The sequence below is a fragment of the Hyaena hyaena genome, unplaced genomic scaffold (genome assembly GCF_003009895.1).
Source record: "Hyaena hyaena isolate Hyena2069 unplaced genomic scaffold, ASM300989v1 scaffold_45, whole genome shotgun sequence".
NCBI classification, from domain to species: Eukaryota; Metazoa; Chordata; class Mammalia; order Carnivora; family Hyaenidae; genus Hyaena; species Hyaena hyaena.
The window spans coordinates 3,193,142-3,220,758 of record NW_024080677.1 but is presented as its reverse complement, the minus strand read 5'-3'; the positions used below and the strand labels follow the sequence as shown (position 1 = coordinate 3,220,758).

The 27,617-nt window shown below is 41.4% G+C and overlaps 1 protein-coding gene across 4 annotated transcripts in view; it reads right to left on the bottom strand.

The window, feature by feature from the left end:
- The window catches only part of ULK4 (unc-51 like kinase 4), a 567,394-nt gene that overhangs the window by 316,537 nt on the left and 223,240 nt on the right, over positions 1-27,617 (bottom strand). For all 4 annotated transcript variants that reach the window (XM_039230385.1, XM_039230386.1, XM_039230388.1 and 1 more), the window contains one exon: positions 14,482-14,574. In XM_039230385.1, coding sequence (XP_039086316.1) covers positions 14,482-14,574 — 93 coding nt within the window. The remainder of the gene's footprint in view (positions 1-14,481; positions 14,575-27,617) is intronic.

Sequence of the window (27,617 nt, the reverse complement as noted above, 5' to 3'; positions counted from 1 at the left end):
ACAGAACATTTGAAACCCAGACCACTGTTTAGTCTGGCAGCTCTCACACTCTTTAATTATATCACAAAGGCCCCGTCTGTGCAGCAAACACTGTCATATATTCTGACCAATAACTGTCATCACATAAAATCAGAAGACTTGATAAGGAGGAAGATTTGGGGTTGAGACACAAGAAATAAATTGGGAGTCTGTGCTTCATGCCCCATGTTACATTCCATCCAGTTGGCCTTCACTTTGTTCTATGGAGTTGACAGTGGCAGGTGTACACACTAGATTCACCAATAATGTATGGCTTTATCAAGAGGCGATCAACAACAAAAATGAGCCCGTGGTATGAATACTGTATTATTTCTGAAATGGTAAATTACCTTAGTAAGTCACCAAAGGAGAGTAAAAACATTAAAACGGAAATCTGATGTGAAAATCTGCCAAATATTACCAAGGGATTTATTCCTCCAGACTTTAGAAGGCACAGTGATCATACCAAGAGGCTTTGTTTAGCTATTATTTCTAGGCTGACAGTTTTTCTGGCTGTAAAAACCAAACAATAAGAGCTTGCAAATTAACTATATGATTCATAAAGAGGCCCAATAAGCATATAAACAGGAAATATAAGGGCACCATAGAAATGCTTGATAGCAAGACAGTGCTATATTTCCCCTTTGCCACTGTTTTCAATGTGGCACATTTTAACACCATCAGAAGCAAAATAAATTTGTTTTACAAGTACAAAATAGCCAGAAGGCATTAAGTGAGAAGTCAAAAATCAAAGAAGCCAATAAGGATAGTTGGGGACTGCCACCAAGCAAAGAAAAATAAGTATCTGTCAAAATAAACACATCTGACATTAATATTCTAGTCCAAGGCAATTGGTCCAACTGTCATCTCTACACATTCCTTAATGAACCAATAAAATAAAGAAGTTAATCTGATGTTAAACAGACAAGTAATTTAAAGAATATTCCTTTTCAACCCTGAAGATAATGAGGCCTGTGATGGCCAGATGGAGAAATGGAAACCTGTTTATCATGGTAGAAAATAAAAAATGCTTTGACGCTGCATCCAACGTGTACGTGAGAAACCAAGTGTTGCACTGAAGGGTATCAATGTTTGAATGCTTGCGAAGGACGGGTTGCCCAATGCCACTGTAGTGGCCACTGCCTCTCCCGCCCTGTGCTCTCATGCCTACCGGCACACAGTGCACTTCAAGCTTTCACCCTCCACTGAATTAGCTGCAAAAGCTCTTTGTGCACTCTGACACACAAAACTGTTCACCCAAAGCCCATGGAAAGGTTGCTCTCTATAACTCAGTCATTCCTCTTAGCATTCCTAGTCAGATGAAGAGCCCGTCACTGATCCAAGCCCAGTTGCTCTACTGCTCAGGTTGGTAATCTCACCCTGGAATCTACATCACACTCCGCCAGCCTAGGTCAGACCTCCTGCACTCAAGGAACAATGGTATTTGAGTACCGTGATTCTCGCAATGCCTCCTGTCACCTCCACAATGACCACAGAGTTGGCAGAACGGTCTCTGGCTCTGTCCAAGGGTCCAATAAGCCGAGGGCTGTTGATGGTGAGGAACTGAGGAGAAGATAATTAGGGATGTGCAGGCTGCTGGCACTGCCCTCTCCTCCAGGGCTCGGCCAAGCTTCTCTGGGAAACACACGGAGAATCACAGCCCCAAAGTCTGGCCCCAAATGCCTAAATCTGAGCAAATAATGAGCCGATGATAAAATACAGCCAAGGGCACAGTACAACTTAGATCTGATGCCCATTCTAGGTATGTATGTGGCAAGGAATCTGGAGGACACTCACTTTCAACGGGAGTCCAGGGAGACTATGTAAGAATGTCCCCAGTAACATATTCAACAATTAATGCATAAAAAACCCAGCCCCTGAAGCCTAGAATACCCAGGCTACAACCTACCTCTCTAAGAAGGTTCCAGACAGGGCCGAGATTCCCCAAACAGGTGAGTCCCTCTGTCCTATCCTAGAGGCCTAAAACTAAACAGTAATTCTGAACACATTTAGTTTATTAAGGAAAATGTACAACACTTTTTTTCTGCAGGGAAAGTAATTATTATTCAATAGTTTTAAAGGCAAGAGTAAAGAGAGGAACTCATAAAAATAATGATCACCACAAAAAATTTTTTTCAGTGGCCACAGCCCCATTCTTATGATCTATCCTAAAGTAGGAAACAAAAGATAGTAACAAATGACAATAGCCCCAAATCGAAATATGTAAACAAGTCTTTAGTGTGGTGTTAGTATCGTTTTCATAAATATTCTCAAAATGGGAACATATAACATAGTTTCCAATTATCCAAATAGAAATCCAATACCTTGGCCTCACAATTTCTTGGCCTCATCACTTCCAAACACTTTTCTTACCCTGCCCTCCCACACCCAGTGTCTACAGGTTTAGGAGACCACAAATGGCAATCACCTCAAAAGTCTCACTCAAGCTTCCCAAAGGCAGAATGCCACTTCCTAACTTCCCGGCTCAATGAACCCTCACACGTGCAGGAGTTCCAATACTTCTCCCATAGGGGATACTGCGGGAGACACCCCCAGGGGCAAGGGTGTCTGTAGGGAAAGCCGCTACTTACCCTCTTGCTGCATCGTTTCTACCCTTCCCCTGAGACCAAGAGTCAGGCAACTTCTTCAGGAAAGGGCCAAAAGGAAGTACTTGTGGCTTTGTAGGCCATATGGGCTCTTTCAAAACTACTCAGCTGTGCCACCGTAATGCAAAAGCAGACACAGACAATAAACAAGGCCAAGTGGCTGTCTTCTGATATTATATTTACAAAAGCAGGTGGGCTGGATTTGGCCCATAAACTGTAGTTAACCAACCTCTGCACTCGATCATTCTCGTCAACACAGGAATGTCTCCAGAAGATTGCTCATCTTAAAAAGACGAAGCTTCTTAAAAACAAGAAGTGCCTGTGACCCCATATCTCCTTGAAGCTCCCCATTTCTCAGCTCCCCTTTGTAGCAAAGCTCTCTCTAGAATTATTGAGGCTCCCCATCTCTCCATCTCCCCGTCATCCTTCCCTCCTAGATGAATTCTGCCAGGCCTCTGGCCCACATACCACCGAAAATGACCCCCAAAGAAGTTATTCCTGTTGCCTCTAAAAAGGTCCCTTCTCTGCCTGAGTGGCTGAGTCAGTTAAGCTTCCGACTTCGGCTCAGGTCATGATCTCATGGTTTGTGAGTTCAAGCCCTGCATCGGGCTCTGTGCTGACAGCTCAGAGCCTGGAGCCTGCTTCGGATTTTGCATTTCCCTCTCTCTCTGACCCTCCCTTGTTTGTGCTCTCTCTCTCTCAAAAATAAATAAACATTAAAAAATATATTTTAAAAGCCCCTTCTCCATCCTCATCTGACTGACACTCTCCAGGGCATCTGACGCTAGGAGTATTCCTTTCCTCTGAAAGCATCTGGAAATCAGAGGCCTGTTCTCTACCAACGAAGGCCACATTAACACAGCCAGTCAACTCTCTTCCCCGGGATGGGAAGCTCTGAGCACTGTCTCGAAAACAAGGGGCCCCAACCCATCACCCCCATTCTCTAACCCTGCTTTCTGTTCTTATGACACTTACATCACTGGCTGAAATTACGATTTTTCTATTGATCTCCTTGTTTATTGTCTATGATCCCCATGGAATCGTAGGCTTCATGAAAACCAGGACCGTGTCTGTTCTACCTCACTGAACACAACTATTTGTGAGATGACTCAAGGAATGAACGAATATTAAATTTCATGCAGATAGAAAAACATCAAAGCTTACTCTGCCCTGACGTTCCCTAATTTTATGATGGAAGTAAACTGCAAAACTTCAGGGGTGCCTGGGTGGCTCAGTCAGTTGAGTGTCTGATTCATGGTTTCAGCTCAGGTCATGATCTCACACTGCGAGGGATCGAGCCCTGTGTGAGGCTTCGTGCTGACAATACCAAGCCTGCTTGGGATACACTCACTCTTTCTCTCTCTCACTCTCTCTTTCTCTCTCTCTCTCTCTGCCCCTCCTCTGCTCATGCTCTTGGTCTCTCTCTCAAAATAAATAAACTTAAAAAAAAATACCACAAAACTTCAAGAGATTCTGTGGAGAACCAACCAAACAAAGAAAAGCAAATGAATTTTCCTGTGGGCAAGGGGGAAAATGTTAGGTATTGTTTGTTAAAGATGATGATATCTCTGAACATCTATTTAAATACAGAAGGAAGGAACTGTGAATTATCTTTGATTGTAGTTCCCAAAATACCAGGGGCCTCTGTGACTCAACACTTCAACTAAATGCTGCTTCTGACATGACATGCAGTGAGTGGCTCAATTCTGAGTGCCATGTGGCCTCTCAGCCAGGTGCTGCCTGCCACTCCGTAAGGAAAGCTGTCACTGGGCCCACACAAGTTGGAGAGGAAAGCTGAAATGAAGAAGTCTCCAGCATATAGGCTGCTGGGCAAACATTCAAAAGATTATGTTGTTTCTAACAAAAGAGCTGAACTGTCCCAGTGGACCAAATGAACCCCATACAGTAAGGATAAGCAATGAAATATTTACCAACTCGCCATGAACTTAGGGAAAAGTTCTGTGGTAGTAAGCAAGAGAACAGAAGAAAATAGGCAGAAGTATATACTTCCACCTGTAGCAGACAAAAATCATGCAAGAGTTGTTTTTTTTTTCTTTCTGAAAACATAAGGTCAAAACATTGTGATTACTGTTGGTTTTCCTCACACCTTGAGAAGGAAAAGAGAATGCCTTGGATCAGTTCTGAAGGATTGAGATTGGTGTCCTTCCGTGACTCTATCAGAAACAGAATGCTGGGGTAGAACGAGAAGTAATTTAATAGTGACTCCATAAGTGCTATCATAAAGACATTTGTCCCTATAGGGGTTACAGTGACAAATTATAGCATGATTCACATACTAAGGAGGGGTTTCAACCTGGCCAGTATGGTTTAAGTCATCAGCAAGGAGAGTCCAAACCTAGGAGAAACAGGAAAGGAAGAGGTGCAATTGAACCAGGATCATATTATTAACCAGAATTGTGCTCGGGAGCTGCCAGGGTAATAAAAATCAAAGAGGGGTGTCAGCACCTAGCGACCACGGGCAGAGGGAAACAAAGGAGAATCATGCATTTGCTATTCACAGATCCACATGGCAATGAGGATGACTGTGTTGAGGAACTGGAACACGCTCACCAGTACATGTGATGCACCTGAGTGTCTCAGTCAGTTAAGCGTTCAACTCTTGACTTTCGGTCAGGTCATGATCTCACAGTTCGTGGGTTGGAGCCCTATGTGGGCCTCTGTGTTGACAACATGGAGCCCACTTGGGATTCTCTCTCTCCCTCTCTCTCTGCTCCTCTCCCTCTCACATACTAACTCTCTCTCTCTCACTCACTATCTCTCAAATATATAAACTTAAAAAAAAAGAATATAAATTAAAAGGCAAATACATACGGAAGCCATCTTGTGCTAAGGGACATCCTCTATGGCTTCCACAGTTCTGTTATTCATGTCAAACTAATAACACTGCCTTAGTCAGTTTGTTTCTGTTATCAAAAAACATTTTTTCCCTATTCTTTGTAGGGTACTGGAGCTCTGGCTTCAATTGGTGTCACCAAGCATTTCTTTCTACTGTCAAAGGGGATTCTTCTTCCTTTCTTTCTTTTTTCTTTTTTTAGGAATACTTCCTTCGCTATACCTACCTCTAATCATATGAAAAGGAGGAGGAGTAAGAAGAAAGGGGGAGAGGTAGAAGAAAAAAGGGAACTCTTACACAGCATTTTCTGTGGACCAGATGCTAATATTATCCCCATTTTCCACTTGAGGGAACTCTGGTACAAACAGGTTAAGAAATTTGGCCAAAATCATACAACTGCTTGGGTTAAATTCCTTTAGGAGTTCCCATAACCTTTTAGACATGACTGTACCTTTGAAATCATTACACTGTTTTACAAAAGCCTATTGATAAATGTCTCCTCCACTAAATCCTTAGCACCTTCAAGGTTAGAACTTTACCTGTCTCTTATCTTTGCATCACTCAGTAGCTGCTGATTCGATTTTAATGAATGAATGAACAAAGGAACCAAAAACCAGTGAAGGAAGTCCACTGAAGCCTGGTGACTATAAAGCAGCAGTACTTTTCACTGAAGGCTATCTCGTGGATTCACCGTGAACTTCATTTAAGAGATCACAAAATTTTCATTCTTCTAAAGGCATTTTTGTGAATCTTGCCATAAAACAAATAGCTCTAACATTTTTTGAGCAAACTAAAGTGACAATTCTTAGATACAGAGCATAAACAACTTTTTGCCAGTCAGGATAAGAGCTCAATATTGCTCCAAAGGAACTCAAGAACTCAAGATGTTAAAATTCAGTTTGATTGCTGAGGAAGATTTGCTGCAAGATTATTAGCTCTTAATAGAAACAAGCTCCTGGGCTATAAAGCTCTCCCTGAGAGCAACAGTTTGGTGCAACCAACCTACTCTAACATTAAGGAGAAAGAAAATGGCAGAGCTCAGGGGAGTTAATACATGCAAAAGTGGACCAACATGGTAAACAATTTGCCTTTCTTCTATAAACCCAGGTACATACTAGATTTACAGGGCAGTGGTATTTAAAAAAAAAAAAAAATTCTGGTCAAGTACAACAGACCTTTAATGGTGCTCTTGTCCCTTATTTGAAGGAACAATAATTTCTCAATTGTACTCTGACTAAGCCTTTGAAGACTTCTTTATCCACTAAAAATCCTACAAAATAAGAATAAACACAATAAAAGAATGTTGCACTTGGCATAGGATGAGTTAATGGTTATTATTTGGAATTCTAAACTCTTAATACAGTTGGCTCTTGAACAACACAGGTTTGAACTGCATGGGTCTGCTTATATATTGTTGGGCTTTTTTATATATAAAGAGCAGGGGACTATGATTGTAGTTTCTTCTCCTTATGATTTTCCTAACATTTTCTTTTCTCTAGCTTACTTTATGTATGTATACAATACTTGTAACATACAGAATGCGTGTTCACTGACTGTTCATGTTATCAGTAAGGCCTCTGGTCAATACTATGCTATGAGTGCTTAAGTTTGGGGGAAGTCAAAAGTTATACAGAGTCTGACTATGCCCTTAACCCCTGCATTGTTCAAGGGTTGATTGTATATACAAGCTAAATGGACTATACTTCAAAGAACATGATGCAGATGGATCCAAGAAATAAGTTAAATTTATAATAAATGGTTCATATTTACTTTATATTACTAGAAATCTATCCACACATAAAAATTAAGGCATTCTAGAGGTGCCTGGGTAGCTCAGTCGATTAAGTGTCCGATTTTGGCTCAGGGCATGATCTCACGTATCATGAACGAGTTCAAGCCCTGCGTCAGGCTCTATGCTGACAGCACAGAGCCTGGAACCTGTTTCAGATTCTGTGTGTATGTGTCTCTCTCTCTTCCCCTCCCTCCCTCACACTCTGTCTCTTTTTGTCTCTCAAAAGTAAATAAACATTTTTTTAAAAGGTTGTTTTTTTAATTAAAGCATTTTAGGGGCGTCTGGGTGGTTCAGTCAGTTGAGTGTCTGACTTCAGCTCGGGTCATGATCTCATGGTTCGTGAGTTCAAGCCCAGCACTGGGCTCACTGCTGTCAGCTCAGAGCCCACTTAGGATTCTCTGGCCCCTCTCTTATTCTGCCCCACCCCTGCTTGCACTCTCTCTCAAAAATAAATAAATAAACATTAAAAAAATTAAGGCATTCTACTCTTGATATGCAATTATAATCCGCATTTTCCCTAAAAATCACTGCTACCAAGTGACTAGGGATGATCTCCTAGATTAAAGAGCTACCATTTCTGACATCAGCCAAGGTAAAGGAAGAGCAATACTCTTTTCAGGGTTACGCCTAACTTTGTTTTAGTTACAGAATGCACAACTAAACATAAAACATCCACAAAACCAGATTATACCACACACAAAATCATATAAAAATTAGTAACAACAAATACATGATCTGATCACAGTGCAATAAAACTAGAAATTAGTAACAAAGAGGGGATATTCACCTATCACAATGGCAAAGGTCAGGCACATATGTGCGCTAATGTGGTCAGGTCTGGCACAGGTAGACATTTGTGTACATTGCTGGCGGAGAGAAAACTGACACAGCCTAGACTGGGGGGCAATTGGGCAAAACTTTTCAAACTACAAAGGCTTAGACCAGGACTTCCCAAGCCTGTCGGCACATTCACCTGCAGAGGGTCAACCATTACTGATGTCCGTGTCCAGCCCGGACACTCGGATTTAGTTGGACCAGGGTGTGGCCAGGCTTTGGATTTTTTTCAAAGATTCCCCAGATGACACTAATGTACAGACAAGTTTGGGAACTGCTGGCTATGGACACTTCGATGAAGTAATTCCACTTGCCATGATATGTCCTACACATATATATTCACACATGTGATGAATGGCCTATGACATTAATTGTAGCTTTGTTAGTAACACCAAAAGATTAAGAAAACATAAATGTCACCAAAAGGGAATTTGTAAATAAATATGGAGTATTCATAAAATGCAATACTTATGTATCTGTTAAAAAGGACAGATGGTATGCAACTTATATCTCAATAAAGCTGTTGTATTTATTTTCAAAAAGGAGTGCAGAATGGTGCATATAGTATCCAACCATCTATGTGAAAAACCACACACACACACACACACACACACACACACTCTGAAGACTGGCTTTCTCCTTGGTGAAAATATGCTTTTCTCTGCCTACTCTTTCAAATACTGAAATTTGTAATGGGTTATGTATTAACTCTAAAAAATAAAACTTAAAAATTAAAATGAAATATGGGGCACCTGGGTGGCTTAGTCAGTTAAGCGTCTGACTTTCGCTTAGGTCATGATCTCGGGGTTTGTGGGTTCGAGCCCTGCGTCAGGCTCTGTGCTGACTGCCAGCACAGAGCCTGGAGCCTGTTTCAGAGTCTGTATCTCCCTCTCTCTCTGACCCTCCCCTGCTCATGCTGTCTCTCTCTCTCTCTCCTAGAAATAAATAAAAATATTTTTAAAAAATTAAAATGAAATATAAAATCAATCTGGTCCTATAATTCCCCAAGCACACAGAATCTGTATAGGGTAACATTCAAAGGGGCAGGAGAACATTTTGGAGTGATGGAAATACTCTATCTTGACAGAGGTGGTGACTGCACGATTGTACATGTTTCTCAAAATTCAGAAAACCATATACCTAAAATGAGTGAGTTGTAGCCCATGTAAATTATCCCTCAGTAAACCTGACTTTAAAAAAAAATTTTAAAGCTTATATGGCAACCACCTGGGTGGCTCAGTCAGTTGAGCATCCTGCTCAGCTCATGGTTCATGAGTTGGAGCCCTGTGTCCGGCTCTGTGCTGACAGCTCAGAGCCTGGAGCCTGCTTCGGATTCTGTGTCTCCCTTTCTCTCTCTCTGCTCCTCCCCTGCTTTTACTCTATCTCTCTCTCTCTCAAAAATGAATTTAAAAAAACACCTTATACGACAACCAAACCTCTTCAACAATGCCAGTAGGAATGCAAATCAGTACAACAAATAGGAGAACTGCTCAGCAGCATGCACTTGACCTGGGCAAGCACGAGCTCTGTGAGCCAGTATCTCCACTCCAGCACGGGGCTCAGTGGAGGCACATGCATGGATTCACCGAGGAGCATGCAAAGGAAAACTCACTGGCCATCCTATTCATGACACCCCACCCCCCCAAAAAATAGGCAAGTTGTTCAAAGTAAAATGCGTTAGCAGTCTCTGGTGTATTTGCACAATGCAAAGCCAGGCAGGAGCTTAGTCGGTGTGAGGAGTGGCACTGCCGAGACCAACTGATGGCCAAGAACATGAGCAAAAAAAATATAAATGCTCCAACCTTAGAAAGAGATATTTGACCACACTCATGATATGAGTAATGCAGATCAAAATTACACTGAAATAATCTCTCCTGTCACACTGGACAAATTCCAAAGTTTAATGACAAACTCTGATGGCAAAGCTACATGTCCCTGGGAGCTGCAAGATGGTAAATCCCCACAGAGGACAATCTGGCCATGTTTTTTAAAAAAAAAAAAAAAAAAAAAAAGCTTTCAAATGGATTTATCCTTTGAAACCTAAATACCATTCCTAGGTATTTATCCCATAAGATACATAAGCATACACAGAAAATGATATAGAGAAGATTATTGTTTGCAGTATCGCAAGATTAGAACTCAAGTCCATCCATTAGACTCTCATTAGAGAGATTATGATATATCCATACAATGGAAGATTCTGTAACTATAAAACTTAACACGGACACAGATGCTCTCTATGTATTGCTACAGAAAGAAATATTGGTGAGAGAGATATATATAATGTTTATTTATTTATTTTGAATGAGAAAGAAGAGAAAGCACATGGGGCAGGGAGGGAGGAGGGAGTGCGAGTCCCAAGGCTCTCCTTCCTCCCTTGGCCCACTGCCAACCCAGAGCCCAATGCGCTACCCAGGTACCCCCACACTTTTTAAAAATTCCAGTTAAGGAAATAAAAACAAACCCCAAAGTCTAATTACATGTTACTTTCCTTTCCCCGTCCTTTCCTTCCAGGTGTGTGAGTAGACTTTATCAGTTGCACACAGAGCCTTAAAGCCTGTGGGCTTGGGACCTCCCTTTCAAGGTGTGGGGTGGGGAGAGAGTGGGTGGATGGCAACAGGCCTTTAACGCTTTGCTCTTGACCTCGGGAGCTTCAACCAAAATGGTTTGCCTCTTCATAAGAAATGCAAATAAACAAAACAGCAAATTCACAAAGAGACTTTCCATACAGCAAAAGCGGTTATTTAAATGGGTGCTGGAGGGTCGTAAGTGGTCTCAGTTAACAAAATTATTTGGATATCTTTGTATTCAAATTATCTTGCCCATTTAAACCGTTACACTGTGTTCTATTTTATAGCTATGTGAGAATTTAAAGATTATTTTTCTCATTATTAATTTTCTCATTTTTTTTTAACATTTATTTTTGAGAGACAGACAGAAAGACAGAGAGAGCATGCATAGGAGAGGAATAGAGAGAGAGGGAGATACAGAATCCAAAGCAGGCTCCAGGCTCTGAGCTGTCAGCACAGAGCCCGACACAGGGCTCAAACACATGAACCGGGAGATCATGACCTGAGTTGAAGTCGGATGCTTAACCAACTGAGCCACCCAGGTGCCCCTGTTTTTCTCACCTTAAAAATATTTGCCCAGGTGGAAACCTTTGCATACGTAGGATTTTTTCTCTACAAGAAATACTTTGAAGCAGAACCGAAGATTATGGACCTGTTGCAATTTAAGTAAATATAGTAAATAAGTATTAAGATGTTCAACGTTATCAGTACACAGTGGATGTAAAATAATATCCCATTCTCAGCCATTAGTTTAGCAAAGACATCACCAAGAGTATGAATAAATACTAATGTAAAAAATACTCCCAATAATTTTGATAAATTAAAAAGCAAATTTCAGAAAAATACATACACAATGATACTACCTATGATTTTCTTTAAATCTACAACCGGAAGGCAAAGCCATTTATGTCAGGCATATTAAATTTAAACAGCCTCGGGGCGCCTGGGTGGCTTAGTTGGTTAAGCATCCGACTTTCGCTTAGGTCATGATCTCGTGGTTCGTGGGTTCGAGCCCCGCGTCGGGCTCTGTGCTGACTGCCAGCTCAGAGCCTGGAGCCTGTTTCAGAGTCTGTGTCTCCCTCTCTCTCTGACCCTCCCCTGCTCACGCTGTCTCTCTCTCTCTCTCCTAGAAATAAATAAAAATATTAAAAATAAATAAATAAATTTAAAGAGCCTCAAAAGATCCAGGACACACACCACAAAAACAATACAAACTATTAGCCTTGCCGGAGACGTGCATATGGCAGTGTGGGAGGGAAATGAGGAAGCCTCGGGACCGAATGAGTTACTGTTGGACTTTAATACAGACACACAATAGATTCAGATGATATTTGTGCAACAAAAGCAAAGAAAAACACTTATAAAAATTAGTCCACGGAATTCTGCTTGTAAACTTCAAAGAAAAGAATAAAGTGTCTTCCAAACTTAGTCATTTTTAAAATAACAAGATTGTATATGGGTCATCTACTGCACTAGGTTTTTGTTTTTTGTTTTTTTCCTGAGAGAGAGAGAGACAGCATGAGCAGGGGAGGGTGAGAGAGAGAGGGAGATACAGAATCTGAAGCAGGCTCCAGGCTCTGAGCTAGCTGTCAGCACTGAGCCCAATGTGGGGCTCGAAACCATGGACCGTGAGATCATGACCTGAGCTGAAGTCGGACACTTAACTGACTGAGCCCCCCAGGCGCCCCTGCACTAGGTTCTTATTCTCAGTGTGGGGAAATTCAGATGAGTTTGATAGAGAGTTGGCAAGAGGAACTAGCAGAGGAAGCGTGCCACGTGAAAGAGTCAGCATTAAAAAAATAAATGCATCTGTCCAAGCCAATCAAAAAATACAATTAGGATACAGTATTAGTACCTGGTATCAAAGCTCCAGGAAAGAAATAACTGTCTAATTTTTTATTTAACTTCTAATGTGGGTACACTCTTTATAATTAAATTTCTTTTGTAGAAGAGAGAACAGTGCCTTTGAGTGGTGAATTTGGAAGGTTCCTTGGTCAGACTTTTAAAAGGCTGTAGAGACACAGGATTTACAACTGACAAAGATAAGTGCTCCCCAAATTCGTTTGCAACATGGCACAGGGAGTACAGGGTGGTATTTATATGTCACTCTCTGGAAACGAATGAGGCCACTCACGGCAGAAGGAAACAGGCCTGAGGTCTACATCAGCCTCAGCCCCACAAATGACCCAGAGACACCTCAGCACCCCTGTGACTCAGTCATGGCATACCTCAGTGCCTTGCCTCGCACACTGGAAAGGTTTTGTTCAGCCTCTTGCTCAATACAGACAGTGTACAATCTTTCCTGCTCACTAGTAACACTGCTGGTGGCTCACCACTATTCACTACCTTCTGCAGTAGAACAAGAGATGAGATGAAGTCAAGGTGGTTGGGGCTGTGTGACTCAGTTCCTTATTACAGACCAACTGGAGACTGTAGAGGTCACCGCACCTACAGGTGGTGTCCAAACGCAAAGGTCCTCAGATGTCACCTAACAACCAAAACTAGTTTTCTTGACTGAAAGCAAGGGGGACTTCCTCTCCACCCCTTTTATGAACCTGGGGGTTCTCTGTGTCAAACTCTCCTATGCAAGACTGAAGACAGTTGCCACCATCCTAGAAGCCAGTTTTATAAAACTGGCACCACACGTCGCATCTGCAGTAGAGGCATGATTAATAAGTGCTTAAGAGACGTATGTCAACTAAGCAAAACAGTAGAGTCCAAAAATACTGATTTACTAAACTGCTCAGGACAACACGAGGCACCAATGGACATTTTTAAAAGTATGTGTTAGTTTTTTCTCATTAAAGAATTTATCATTTTAAAGCATTGTGAACTCCAGAGTACACAAACTCCAATAAGGGGATAAAAATATGAGAACTGGACCCAAAACAGCACTGAGAGATGCCACAAACCATCAAATGTGAGAAATGAGCACTTCAGTAACTCAGACGTTCATCTTTCAGAATCTCATCATCTGCCACGTTGTTAGAACATGTAAAATTCATTTTAAACCTGGATGCTCAGTGTCCCTCATCATCAGGGAAATACAAATCAAAACCACACTGAGATACCACCTCACGCCAGTCAGAGTGGCTAAAATGAGCAAATCAGAGGACTCTAGATGCTGGCTAGGATGTGGAGAAATGTGCACCCTCCTGCACTGTTGGTGGGAATGTAAACAGGTGCAGCCCCTCTGGAGAACAGTGTGGAGGTTCCTCAAAAAATTCACAATAGAACTCCCCTAGGACCCAGCAATAGCACTGCTAGGAATTTACCCAAGGGATATAGGAGTGCTGATACATAGGAGCACATGTACCCCAATGTTCATAGCAGCACTCTCAACAATAGCCAAATAATGGAAACAGCCTAAGTGTCTATCAACGGACAAATGGATTAAGATGTGGTTTATCTATACGATGGAATACTACATGGCAATGAGAAAGGATGACATTTGGCCATGTGTAGCAGCATGGATGGACCTTGAGGGTGTTATGCTGAGCGACATAAGTCAGGCAGAGAAGGACAGCTACCATATGTTTGCACATATAGGAGGATTAGGAGGAACTTAACAGAGGACCGTGGGGGAGAAGAAGGGGGAAAATGGTGGGGGAGAGGGAGGGAGGCAAACCATGAGAGACTCTTGAATGCTGAGAACAAACTGAGGGCTGATGGGGGTGGGGGGAGGGGAAGGGGGATGATGGGCATGGAGGAGGGCACTTGTGGGGATGAGTGCTGGGTGTTATAAGGAAACCAATTTGACAATGAACTATTTAAGAAAATAAATAAATAAACATGGAGTTCCAGTACCTGGTAAAGGTGGGGTTGTGTTCAGTCAGGGCAACTAGCAGCTTCAGGGCATAAGCTGGTACGGGGTCAGGCTCTGTGAGGATGTGCTCATACCTGAAATGATAAAGTGAGGAAAAAAATACTCAGTGGTTTTCTTCACTTAACTGCTCCTTTGAACAACAGAAGCAATATAGTGTAAGGCGCAAATATCCGGGGAAAAAAGATACTGAAGTAAATGTGTGAGCTGCAGGACTCGCACAGGGCACTTATGTTCACGTAACTTCAACTTCACTTGTCAGGGTGAGGAGGACACTGACCTGCCTCACAGAGGTCTCTTTGGGGGACGATGCAATGAGACGATCCATGTAAAAGGATCAGCACGGGGCTACACACGTAGTAAGAGACTGATAAACATCGGGCATTTGTGGCAGGGGCTCCAAGACCACCCTGAAGTGCAGAGATAGCTCATAGATTCAGCTATGCGGCCGGGACTCACAGATGAATCATAAGGGAGAAGGACACAGGAGGAGCCTGGAAGGTTCTATGCACAGGCTTCCTTACGCTCTCGGCCTCAGTGAGAGGTCAGGGACGGCACAGGCTTTCCCCCGGCAATAAAGACGTAGCACACATGTGTGATGTTTCTGCCCATCAGAGACTCAAGTGACCTAGGTCTTTACTGGGGGCTGGACCCATACACAACCTCTAATAAGTATCAAAACCCCTCCCAGGGGCAAAGCAGGCATTCAGCATAAACCATGCTGGGTACACGGCACCCCAGGCACCCCAAACTCCCCCCATCAGTTAAGTGGTGACTGGTAACCCTGGGAGAGCCAAGTTCCCAGATGCCAGCCAGCCAAGGGCCAGCCTTTCTAAGGAGGGCAGTCTCGGCCCTGCTGGGTCAACTCGTTTCTGCATGGCATTTTTCTCATTAACACTTTAACATCTGAAATGGAAATTACTGCCAGAGAGAATAGAACTATAAAGATAAATAAATAGAAGGCCTTTTATTAAAAATTCCCACAATAGGGGCCCCTGGGTGGCTCAGTCAGTTAAGCATCTGACTTTGGCTCAGGTCATGATCTCACGGCTCGTGGGTTCAAGTCCCACATCAGGTTCTGTGCTGACAGCTCAGAGCCTGGAGCCTGTTTCAGATTGTGTTTCCCTCTCTCTCTGCCCCTCCCCCACTAGTGCTCTGTCTCTGTCTCAAAAATAAATTATTTTTTTTAATATTTTATTTATTTTTGAGAGAGAGATAGAGACAGCATGAGCAGGGAAGGGTCAGAGAGAGAGGGAGACCAGAATCTGAAGATAGGCTCCAGGCTCTGAACTAGCTGTCTGCACAGAGCCCGATGCGGGGCTCGAACCCACGAACCGTGAGATCATGACCTGAGCTGAAGTTGGACGCTTAACCGACTGAGCCACCCAGGCGCCCCAGAAATAAATAAATTATTAAAAAATTATTTAAAAAAGAATCTGTTTTAAAAAGGTAAATAAAAAAATAAAAATTCCCACAACAGAGTTCAGACTTGGCTCCCATGTTCTTTGTCAGGCACAGGCTGGTTAACGTACTGTGTCCTCCCCTTTCTAGGTTCCATGATCTGATATGCAGCACCATGTAGGTGCTCCATAAATAAGTGTCAGATGAAGGGATGGAAGGACAGTTGGATAAATGGGTGGACACATGGACAGATGAAGAAACCAACCAGCTTTATGACTCAACTCTCTGGAACAACTAACAATTAAAAGGGAGTTAAAATACCTCCCCAAACCCAAAATGTATATTTAAAAGTCCATGACATGGAGCGGATGCTTTTCATCTAGAGAATAAGGCCCTAGGCTCTTATCAGAGCCTATTTACTCTCATTTTGGAAATCATTATATAACAAGCTTAATTATGCAGCTTCTAATCCCACAGCCATTAAAATAGGAGCCAAGGAAAGGGAGGAGAGGGACTATTACAGAAAGAAGTGGGACTTGAATGCATAGGAAACACACAAAAAAGCTAATCCAAGAACTCTAAACAGAGAGAAGTCTGGGGAGCATTTACTGTAGAAGAAACAGCTGCTCATACCTCAATGGGACCTGAGGGCCCATTATATACCATCATGTTCAAAATGGGGGTAGTGAGTCAAGAAAATGTTAAATTGGGTAGAGTGCTCTGTTTAAGAAGGCAGGGAGTACCATATTTTAGAATTTTAGAAGTTTGCTATAAAATATTTTTAAATTATAGGAATTAAAAATTTTGTCCAGGTATGACAAAGATAAAAGTCTGAATACCAATCATTCATAATAAAATCATAAATGTTAATAAATCAAAGAAAAGTGGCAGACCGGCTCAGGTCATGATCTCAGGGTTCGTGGGTTTGAACCCCATGTTGGGCTCTGTGCTGACAGCTCAGAATCTGGAGCCTGCTTCGGATTCTGTGTCTCCCTTGCTCTCTGACCCTCCCCCACTCACCCTCTGTCTCTCTATATCTCAGAAATGAAGAAACGTTTAAAAAAATTTTTAATAAATTTAAAAAAAACATCATGTTAAAAAAATACAGCACAACCAAGCATAAGTAATTTTAGGAGTGAAAAAAAGTCAAACTTAGGAAAACTCTACATTTTACCATATGAATAAAACAAAAATCACAGAAACACCTTTTGAGGTGCATTCATAAAATTTAACACCCAGTTTGAACTTTTTTTTTTTAAAAGGAACAACTCCACATATTAGAGAGAGATCATTATTCCTTTCTTGTAAAATAAAAAGCTCTTACATCCTAAATAGGGGTACCCAAGACAACCTTCTAGTTTAATGATTTGCTAGAAAGACTCACAGAAAAGCTGTTACACCACCGATCACAGTTTGTTGCAGTGAAAACCAGCAAAGATGAAAGCCGCACAGGGCAGAGTCCAGGAGGGATGGGGCACGAGCCTCCGGTTGCCCTTTCCCAGGGGAGGCATGTGGAGAGTTTACCATCCCAGCCACAGTGCGAGCAACATGGGTTAAAGGCTGCCAGCCAGGGAAGCTCACTGGGGCACTGGTGTCCAGGGTTTCGTTAGGGGCCAGTCCCATAGGCATGGAGCATCTGTGTGGCTAACCTTAGTTCCTAAGGATCCAGCCCCTCCAGAGGTCAAGCTGACATGGTACTGCCTGAGGCCCCCACCCAGATTCCCATTGTTGGCATAAAGTGTCTGGCATGGCTCAAGGAGTCATGTATACAGAGACTTTCTCATAAGGCAGGATATTTCGAAGGCTCAGAAGTTATCTTCCAGAAGGTCAAGACCCAGTTTATTTTTTTCCTGATTATTTCTATTTTTATTTATTTATTATTTATTTTTATGATCCCTTTTTTTAATATGATTTATTGTCAAATTGGCTAACATACAGTGCATACAGTGTGCTCTTGGCTTTTGGGGGTAGATTCCTATGGTTCATCGCTTACATACAACACCCAGTGCTCATCCCAACAAGTGCCTTCCTCCATGCCCATCACCCATTTTCCCCTCTCCCCCACCCCTACCCCACCCCATCCACCCTCGGTTTGTTCTGTATTTAAGAGTTCCTTATGGTTTGCCTCCCTCCCTTTCTGTTTGTAATTATTTTTTCCCTTTACCTTCCTCCATGGTCTTCTGTTAAGTTTCTCAAGATCCACATGAGTGAAAACATATGACACCGGTCTTTCTTTCACTGACTTATTTCACTGAGCATAATACCTTCCAGTTCCATCCGCACTGCTGCAAATGGCAGGATTTCATTCTCATTGCCAAATAGTATTCCATTGTATATATAACCCACATCTTCTTTATCCATTCATCAGTTGATGCACACTTAGGCTCTTTCAATAACTTGACTATTGTTGAAAGCACTGCTATAAACATTGGAGTACATGTGCCCCCATGAATCAGCACTCCTGTATCCCTTGTATAAAATTCTAATAGTGCTATTGCTAGGTTGTACAGTAGTTCATTTTTAATTTTTTGAGGAACCTCCAAACTGTTTTCCAGAGTGGCTGCACCAGTTTGCATACCCACCAACAGTATAAGAGGGTTCCCGTTTCTCCACATCTTTTTCTTTTTTTTAAACGTTAAGTTTTTTTTGTTTTTTTTTTTTTCTAGGAGAGAGAGAGAGAGAGAGAGACAGCGTGAGCAGGGGAGGGTCAGAGGGAGAGGGAGTCACAGACTGAAACAGGCTCCAGGCTCTGAGCTGGCAGTCAGCACAGAGCCCGACGCGGGGCTCGAACCCACGATCCGTGAGATCATGACCTAAGCGAAAGTCGGACGCTTAACCGACTAAGCCACCCAGGCGCCCCCATTTCTCCACATCTTTACCAGCATCTGTTGTTTCCTGAGTTGTTTATCTTAGCCACTCTGACCATTGTGAGATGGTATCTCAGTGTGGTTTTGATTTGTATTTCCCTGATGATGAATTGACATTGAGCATCTTTTCCTGTGTCGGCTGGCCATCTGAATGTCTTCTCTGGAAAAGTGCCTATTTGTGTCTTCTGCCCATTTCTTCACTGGATTATTTGTTTTTCAGGTGGTGACTTTGTAAGTTCTTTATAGATTTTAGATATTAATGGGGCCGGTTTCTTTGTAATTAATGTGCAGGGCTTGAACACCCCATACCTGCTAAGTTAGCTCTTCAGGGCACACATCCTGAAGAGGGAAACTGAGGCATTGCTGAGTTTAAAGTGATGGATGAAAGTCAGCTAAGAGGAGGATGCACTCTTCTGCTGCTTACTAGTGTTTGGAAATTGTCAGCCAGAGAATTTCAAATGAAATGGGGATGGGAGACTTCTGATGAGTCAGTTAAATTCCCACCCTGGACAAATGGCTACTCTTGCCCTCATTCCCAGACTTAGCTGAATCACTGGGGAAAGGACCATAATAAGCCTATGACTGTTAAAGAGCTTCCCATGTGGTCTTCTGTACTTTTCTTGTGGGAAATACAAGAGACGATATGGACAACTGGTTAGAAATGTAATAAACAATCTCAATAAGACTGAGAAAATATGAAATATTTTAAAATAGAGGTTAACAAGAATATGCAGAATCTACATTTATAAAGAACACACAGATTCATCTGCCTGAAATTCAAATGTCTTGGGTTGTTTGAGGTTATCTAACCTTGAAACAGGAGGGAAAGATGAAGTCTGTACCAGCCTGTGCATGAGAGTTTTCCCAAAGAATATTATGTTTTTCTCCCCTTGGAAAAGAAGGATAAGGTTCATAATAGATATGTTTAGAATACAAATACTGAATATATTGAATATACTTCCATTTCATCAAAGATAGGTTTATAATGGTCAGCAAGAACTAGCCAGGAGAATGCTGTGATTTATTAAGCTTGTCTTCCTAACGGAGATAAAGCAGCTGAGCTGATAGTAATTGGATCTCACATTCCTCTGAATGCGACTTGGCAGGGAGGGGAAAAAAAAAATAGTGATAAGCCCAGACTTCTGAAAAGGCTTGGAAGGAGAGTGACCAGGGAAGAGCTGGCCCGTTCATATGGACAGGGGCTGGAGAGGAGCACTCTGAGTGCTCTGAGGCTGGCCACAGACTGAGATCACTAGCAACATAAGCCCCCATGCTCTACTTCTAGAGTCTTCACTTATAAATAAGAGCTCTTTTCCAGGTCCCCAGGAGATGGAACCCAAGCAGGAAAAGCCATTCAGACTAAATCCACATCTATCCTCTAAAAATCACATACTCAGGAATCCAAGGGATGGTCTCTTTCCTCTCTGGTCAAGTGCCTGGTGAAACTGAGGCCCAATTAGGTAAGCAGGCAGGAAGTAGGAACAGGCTATCAAAAGAACTATGCATTATTGGGAGAAGTAACTCTGGGGAAGTGACCAAAGAATTGGCCAAGTGGAAAGAGTAGCAATTCTGTTGAAGGTAAGGGGAGGCCCATATCTTAAAGAGGTCCACTCTGCCAAGCTGGGAATGGGGGTGGGGAAGGATTCTAGAATATCCAAGGAATTTTAGAGGGAAGTACAATGATGAAGATCTTGCTAAATGAAAAGCTGAATACTTTACAAACCCATAATAATAATTTTTTAAGTTTATTTATTTTCAGAGCAAGCACACACATGAGTGGGGGAGGGGCAGAGAGAGGGAGACACAGAATCCAAAGAAGGCTCCAGGCTATAAGCACAAAGCCCAACATGGGGCTCCATCCCACAAACCATGAGATTATGACCTGAGCCCAAATCAAGAGTCAGACGCTTAAGCAACTGAGCTACCCAGGTGCCCCCAAAACCACGATTATTAAGTGATTAAGTGTTGGGTGGGACCAAGAATATATATATATGAATATATTCATATTTCATATATATTCAATATTCATACATATATTAAAAGGAAAGAAAGGTGACACAACATTGGACAAGAAAGTGTGATCTTAGGAAGGGAGTTAGAATGGTCAGGACATATATTATGAAAATATATTGTCAATTAATTAAAATTTAAGTAAAAAAATTTAACTTCCATTAAAATACTAAAATGAGCATTCACATAATCTTGAGTAAAAGTCCTCTGTATCATGGCAATAAGAAATTAATCAAAAAATATTTATAGCTAAAGTCTTTAATAGTTCTCAATGGCAAAACCACCATAAACAAATCAAATGAAGGAAAAATTTTCAGAATGTTGGTAGAAAAGAGTAAATATTCTTAATATATAAAGAGCTATTGCAAACCAATAAAGATCCAACCAAAAAAAAAAAAAAATGTGGACAAAATCTACCTAAGAAGAATGTAAGTGGCAAAGAAGCATGGGGCCGGGGCTGGGAGGCAGAGGGTCGGAATGGCCAACTTTACTAATATCTGAAGGAATTCAAGTAAGAGACAACAAAGGTACAAAAAAGTAGGTTCATAAACAGAAGCTGGTCATATAAACTCTTCATCATCTCTGAAAAAATGTGCCAACACATACCCAACAAATGCCCTTACAAATATCATCTCAGTTTATGATTCCAACCATAGAGATTCAACAAAATGAAATAGTATGTACCCAAAGGTATAGCCCTGAAAGCGGTTCTTTGTAGCAGTATATAGAATTGTGAAATATTGGGAAATTCCTAGATACTCAGTAACTGGAAATTATTTAAATGATTTTTAGTACATTTAGAAATGTAGGGGTAGAGGGTCACCTGGGTGGCTTAGTCAATTAAGCATCTGACTCTTGGTTTCAGCTCAGGTCATGATCTCCTGGTTCATGAGTTTGAGCTTCACGTTGGGTTCTGCACTGACAGTGTGGAGCCTGCTTGGTATTCTCTCTTTTCCTCTCTCTCTACCACTACCCCACTCTCTCAAAAATTAATAATAATAATAATAATAACAACAACAACAAAGATATGTACGTGTAGATAAGTAGATTATAAGACAGTCAATAAAACAGGATTATATTAGGGCCGCCTGGGTGGCTCAGTCGGTTGAATGTCCGGCTTCGGCTCGGGTCATGATCTCACGGTTTGTGGGTTCGAGCCCCACGTCAGGCTCTGTGCTGACAGCCAGCTCAGAGCCTGGAGACTGCTTCACATTCTTGTGTCTCCCTCTCTCTCTGACCCTCCCCTGCTCATGCTCTGTCTCTCTCTGTCTCAAAAATAAAGTATAAAATTAAAAAAAAAAAAAAAAAAACAGGATTATATTAGAATAGGTAACAGATATTCATAGTAGGGTGTCTGGGAATTGGTAGAAAAGACAGATTCCCAGGAGTAAATTTCAACAAGTACTAAGCAAATCTCATTAGAATGGAGAGACCATATAGAGGCACAGGCAATTATTAACATAAAATGGTTGCCAGGAGGCAAAACGTGGAGAGCCTTGAATGGCTAAGTAAGTGCTATTAATATTAGTTTCTACAATGTAAAGGTTTTTGAACAAGGGAAAGATATGAGGAAAGCAGTGTGTGAAAAGTTGTATCTAACAGAATGGAAGATGAATTCAACAGTTAGGGCTTACAGGAAAGAGATGTGTGAGGTTAGCTCAAGAGAAGGCTACCAAACAGCAAAGCCGTGGAGGTAAAATCTGCCTTTCGAGCAGTCTGAGGAACCCCCCCAACTAGACCACTGTGAGAAAACAGCAGATAATCTACTCTTTGGCATTTTCTGTATAGTTTCATCCAAAGGTTGACTAGGTGATATCTTGAGTCCAAAATTTTATGAACTAAGAGAGGGTATAAATCAAATAAAGAATTGATACCTTGAGAACTTTTCAGTCTGGTGATTTTTTTTTTTGAGATTATTTGAAAAGCTTTTTATTTTTATTTATTTTTTTACAAATAGTTTATTGTCAAATTAGTTTCTACATAACACTCAGTGCTCATCCCCAAAGTGCCCTCCTCCATGCCCATCCCCCCCTCCCCCCACATCCATCAGTCCTCAGTTTTTGTCAGCATTCAAGAGTCTCTCATGGTTTGCCTCTCTCCCTTTCCCCCACCATTTCCGCCCTTCTTCTCCCCCTTGTTCCTCCATCAAGTTCCTCCTAATCCTCCTATACGTGCAAACATATTTCAGTCTGGTGATTTTTATGTGACCCACGTTCTACATGATATTCCATTATCTTGCATGGATGCACAGATACTTAAGTGTATCAGAAGTTAAATGGATAAATAAGTGGATGGAGAAACATACAAATGGCATACAAACACACACACATGTACATATGTATTTTTATATGTGTTTTAAATGAAAGAAAAACAGGTATGACCTCAAAATGTTACAGAATAATTTTATATAATAAACCCTAATATCTTTTGGATTTCTTTAATAAAATCAACAGCAAATTTTTATTACAAAGATTTGAAAGGCCAAAAAAAAAAAAAAAAAAGACTTCAATAAAGCAACACTCAAACCTAACAAAATATCATCCAAAAAACTGGAGCATTAAAATTATCCCAAGTCAGAGGGATATAAGAACATTTACCCTTACTTTAACTCCAAAATTACCCCAATTTAGATTCCCATAGGTTGTATCCTGGGCGGGAGGAGGGGATCACTATACCTAAGTGCACTGATTAGGTACACACTCAAAACAGCAAAGGCTTAAGTAAAAAGGAACAAAGTAGAAGTTTATGATGCTTCTATCTGCTATAAGAATATTTGTGATTTAAATTTTATCTGCAAAATAAAATTAAGGAAAAGCTAAAACTGAAATACCCAATCTATTCTGATTCCCATCAGAAATGGCCAAGTCCATGTCTATTTTAACATAGGATATTTGTGGTTAAGGGAGACAAAAACGCAATACAGAACCATCTGGATGTTCTTTAAGCAAACAGCATATAAACCAGGTAGTCAAACTCATGACTTTTCCTGGATATTATTTCAAAGCCAGATAAACAGCTCCATGGTGTATTGCCACTAATGGAATCCACTTATAAATTCCAATTTCTAAAAGAAAATACAATTCTAATTTCTAAGGAATATAGTCTTTTCTGAGATTCTAAAAAAACAAAGGCTTAATAATTTATGAAGTCATTATGGCCCTGGTGATTGCACAAGTCACAAGAGAATTATAAAGAAGAAAGGCAGTACTCATTTTCCCCAGGAGAGAAATGCTGAATGTCATACTGCCATAAAAACACTGTAAGCACATTTATATCAGCATGATCTCTTTTCAAAACACACAAAGCTACAAGAAAATATGAAAACTAAAATACTCATTAGCAAAGTAGTTCCAGCCTAGCAAAGGCAAATCCCAGACATTTTCCCCAGGGCTTGCTGCCTTGCTTACAGCCTACCCTGACTATCCTACCTAAAGCAACCCCTTCCTCATTCCCCTTACTTTCATTCTCTATCCTCTAACACTGTTTTATGTTTTATTTTTCTATACAGTGCTCACAATTAACTGAAATCACATTACATAGTTATATGTCTACTTCTTTGTCTCAACCACTAGAACGTAATTGCACCGAGGGGCAGGGATTCAGTCTTGACCACACAGCATCCCCAGTGCCTGGCACGTCAAAGTCACTCAATACATATTTATTGAATGAATTAACTAAGAAAGAAAGAGAGAGAAAGAAAGAAAAAAGGAGGGTGGATGAAAGGAAGGGCTTTAAACCTGTATGCACAATCACACAATGTAGTACATACGACATTATTTACCTTTGTATGAATATTAAAACTTCTTCTTCCCCAAGAAGTGCAATGGTGCCTTTCCTGAGTGAAGGATCTAGTCCCATTTATGGTTAAATACTGAAGGAGAAATGCCCACACCTTATGCAGCAAGTCTCAGAAAAAAAATCATTCAGTCAAGAGAAGATGGCTTTTAATACTATGAGTTCATTGGATAATAAACTTCTGAGAGGTGCCGATTTTAATGGATGAAGTCATTCTGGATTCAGGTTCTACTAAATACTGCCTCTTCTGCATTACACTTCCAAATTAAATCTTGTCTTTCAGATGAAGGAAATCACAGTAATTTTCCAAGTACATATGGTTATTTCTCTTCCCTGGAAAAACTTTTCCTCATGAATCATACAGAAAACTCAAGCTGCATTAGCGGCATTCCAGCTACCTCAGAGGAGGAGAAACTGAAGGAAGGAAGGGGAGGCAGGAAGTGAGGGTCCACACACCAAGTGTGGGGGGACCAAGATTTGCTTATGGGTATTTTCTAATCACGAGACCCAGAGTACCAATGGCCAACATCACCTACTTTAACACGCAGAGTTTTCTCAAGCTAGTTGCAGAAGAGGAACTCAGGTTGCACACATGAGGGAGGTTTGACAAGTGTTGCTGAGTTAAAGATAGAGAGACCCCGGGAAAGGAAATGTGGGCACCTAAGGGAACATAAGGACTTTGGTCCTACAACTGTGTACCAGGGTGAATAATGGCCCCAAATAATACGCTCAAGTCCTAACCACACAACCTGTGAAATCAACTTTATTTGGAAGGGGCTCATGGGGCACCTGGGTGGCTCAGTCATTTAGGTGTCCAACCCTTGATTTCAGCTCAGGTCGTGATCTCGTGGTTCGTGGGTTCAAGCCTGGCATTGGGCTCTGTGCTGACAGCGCAGATCCTGCTTGGGATTCTTCCTCTCTCTCTGCCCCTTACCCACTTGCTCTGTGTCGCAAAATAAAGAAAAACTTAAAAAAAGAAATAGTGACAGATGTCCTTATATGAGAAAAGCAGAGGCAAATTCAAGGCAGACACAGAAAAGGCGGCCATGAGAAGACAGGCAGAGACTGGAGTGGATGCTACTAAACCCAGGATTGCTGGCAGCCATCAGAAGCCAGAAGAGGGGCACAGTTTCTCCCTCAGAGCCTCCAAAAGGAACCAACGCTGCTGAGACTTTGACTTTGAACTTCTGACCTCCTAAACTGTTAAAGAATAAATTTTTGGTGTTTTAAGCCAGTGTGTGGTTATAAAAAAAAAAAAAAAAAAAAACTAATGCAAACTAAGAAATTGAATTCTGCCAACCACCTCAACGAGCCAGGAAGCAGGTTTCTCCCATAGTCTCCAGGCAAAGACACCAATAGATACCAGACTTCCATGGCGTGAGAACTGTAACAGAACCCAGTCACACCATGTCAGGTTTCCAACCTACACAGCTAAGTAGATGCTGGTTAAAGTCACTAAGCGTGTGGTAATTTGTTACGCAGCAATATGCATCTAATAGAATATTAGAGCTTAATATTCCTATATTATTACAGTAATTAATACTCATGATGAAAAGTTACATACAAGTTTTGATGGTGAGCATCTTTTCCTTGTTCTTGATCTTAACAGATATGCCCTTGAGTGGGATTTCAAAACTGTGATCAAAGGAGTTCTCAGAGATATTAACAGACAAGGCATCGGAAATAGTTTCTTAAGGTCATTAAATGTTGAGAAACACTGAGTTTTAGGCAGATAAATGGGGAAATTGTGAAATTCAAAAGCTAAAGGGTCCTGAACACACAGAACATTTCAGAAAGAACATGTTCTGTGGCAGGTTCCTGAGCACTGCACAGGCTCACTGTGAAAGGAAGCTGGCTTCAGCATTTGAGTTATGCTTATGTGAACACTTCTATTTGCAGGGCTTACAGACTTCTTAAGTTAAGAAATATTAATTTCTGACATACTTGGCTCTCACAGACATTCCATGTTCCATAAAAGCTGTGGCTGTCTTGGTCATTATTAATTCCCAGCAACTAGAAGTAAGGCTCTACAGTAAGATGTCCTCAGTTAGTACCCGTGAATAGAGAAGCTGATTAGGAGAAAAATATTGCCTCCCCAGCTCACGTCATGTAAGTACCACATGCAGGTATCTGTTGGAAATAAGCTGGCCTGTTTACTTCTCACTACTCTGCCTCCCCTGCCTGTGCATACCTATCTAGATTTCACCTTTTCTATGCAATCCTATCTAGACTTCAAAGTCTAAATGAAACACCATCTCGCTAGCCATGGTATTATAATTCTCCAGAGAAAAGGCCCTAAACGAATACAACTAAAGTTCATCTCTTCAGAAAGCAATGCACATACACTGTGAAGAGGTAACAATTCTTTTCTCTTAATTCTTTAATTTATATAGGAAGCAATCCATCCTTGATATTTATGATAGATGAAATGATGGTTAATTTTATGTGTTAATTTGACTGGGTCACAAGCACACAGATATTTGGTCAAACATTATTCTGGGTCTGTCTGGATGAGATTAATATTTGAGTCACTAAGTAAAGCAGATTGCCCTCCCTGATGTGGGTGGGCCTCATCCAATCAGTTCAAGACCTGAGTAAAACAAAAAGGCTGAGTAAAAGGGAACCCCTCTGTCCTACTGCCTTGAGCTGGGACTCTGCTCTTTTGATGCCTTTGGACTCGAAACATCAGCTCTTCTCTTTTAAATTAATTGTTCCAACGTTTATTTTTGAGAGACAGAGAGACAGAGAAAGACAGAGCACAAGTGGAGGAGGGGGAGAGAGAGGGAGACACAGAATCTGAGTCAGGCTCCAGGCTCTAAGCTGTCAGCACAGTGCCCGATATTGGGCTTGAACTCACAACTCATAAGATATGACCTGAACTGAAGGTGGACGCTTAACAGACTGAGCCGGCCAGGTGCCCTGAAATATCGGCTCTTCTTGAATCTTCAGCCTATCAGTTTTCAGACTGATATGTACCTCCAATCAGCTGTCCTCATTCTCAGGCCTTCAGACTCAAAACAGACTACCCCATCAGCTGGGGCTCATGG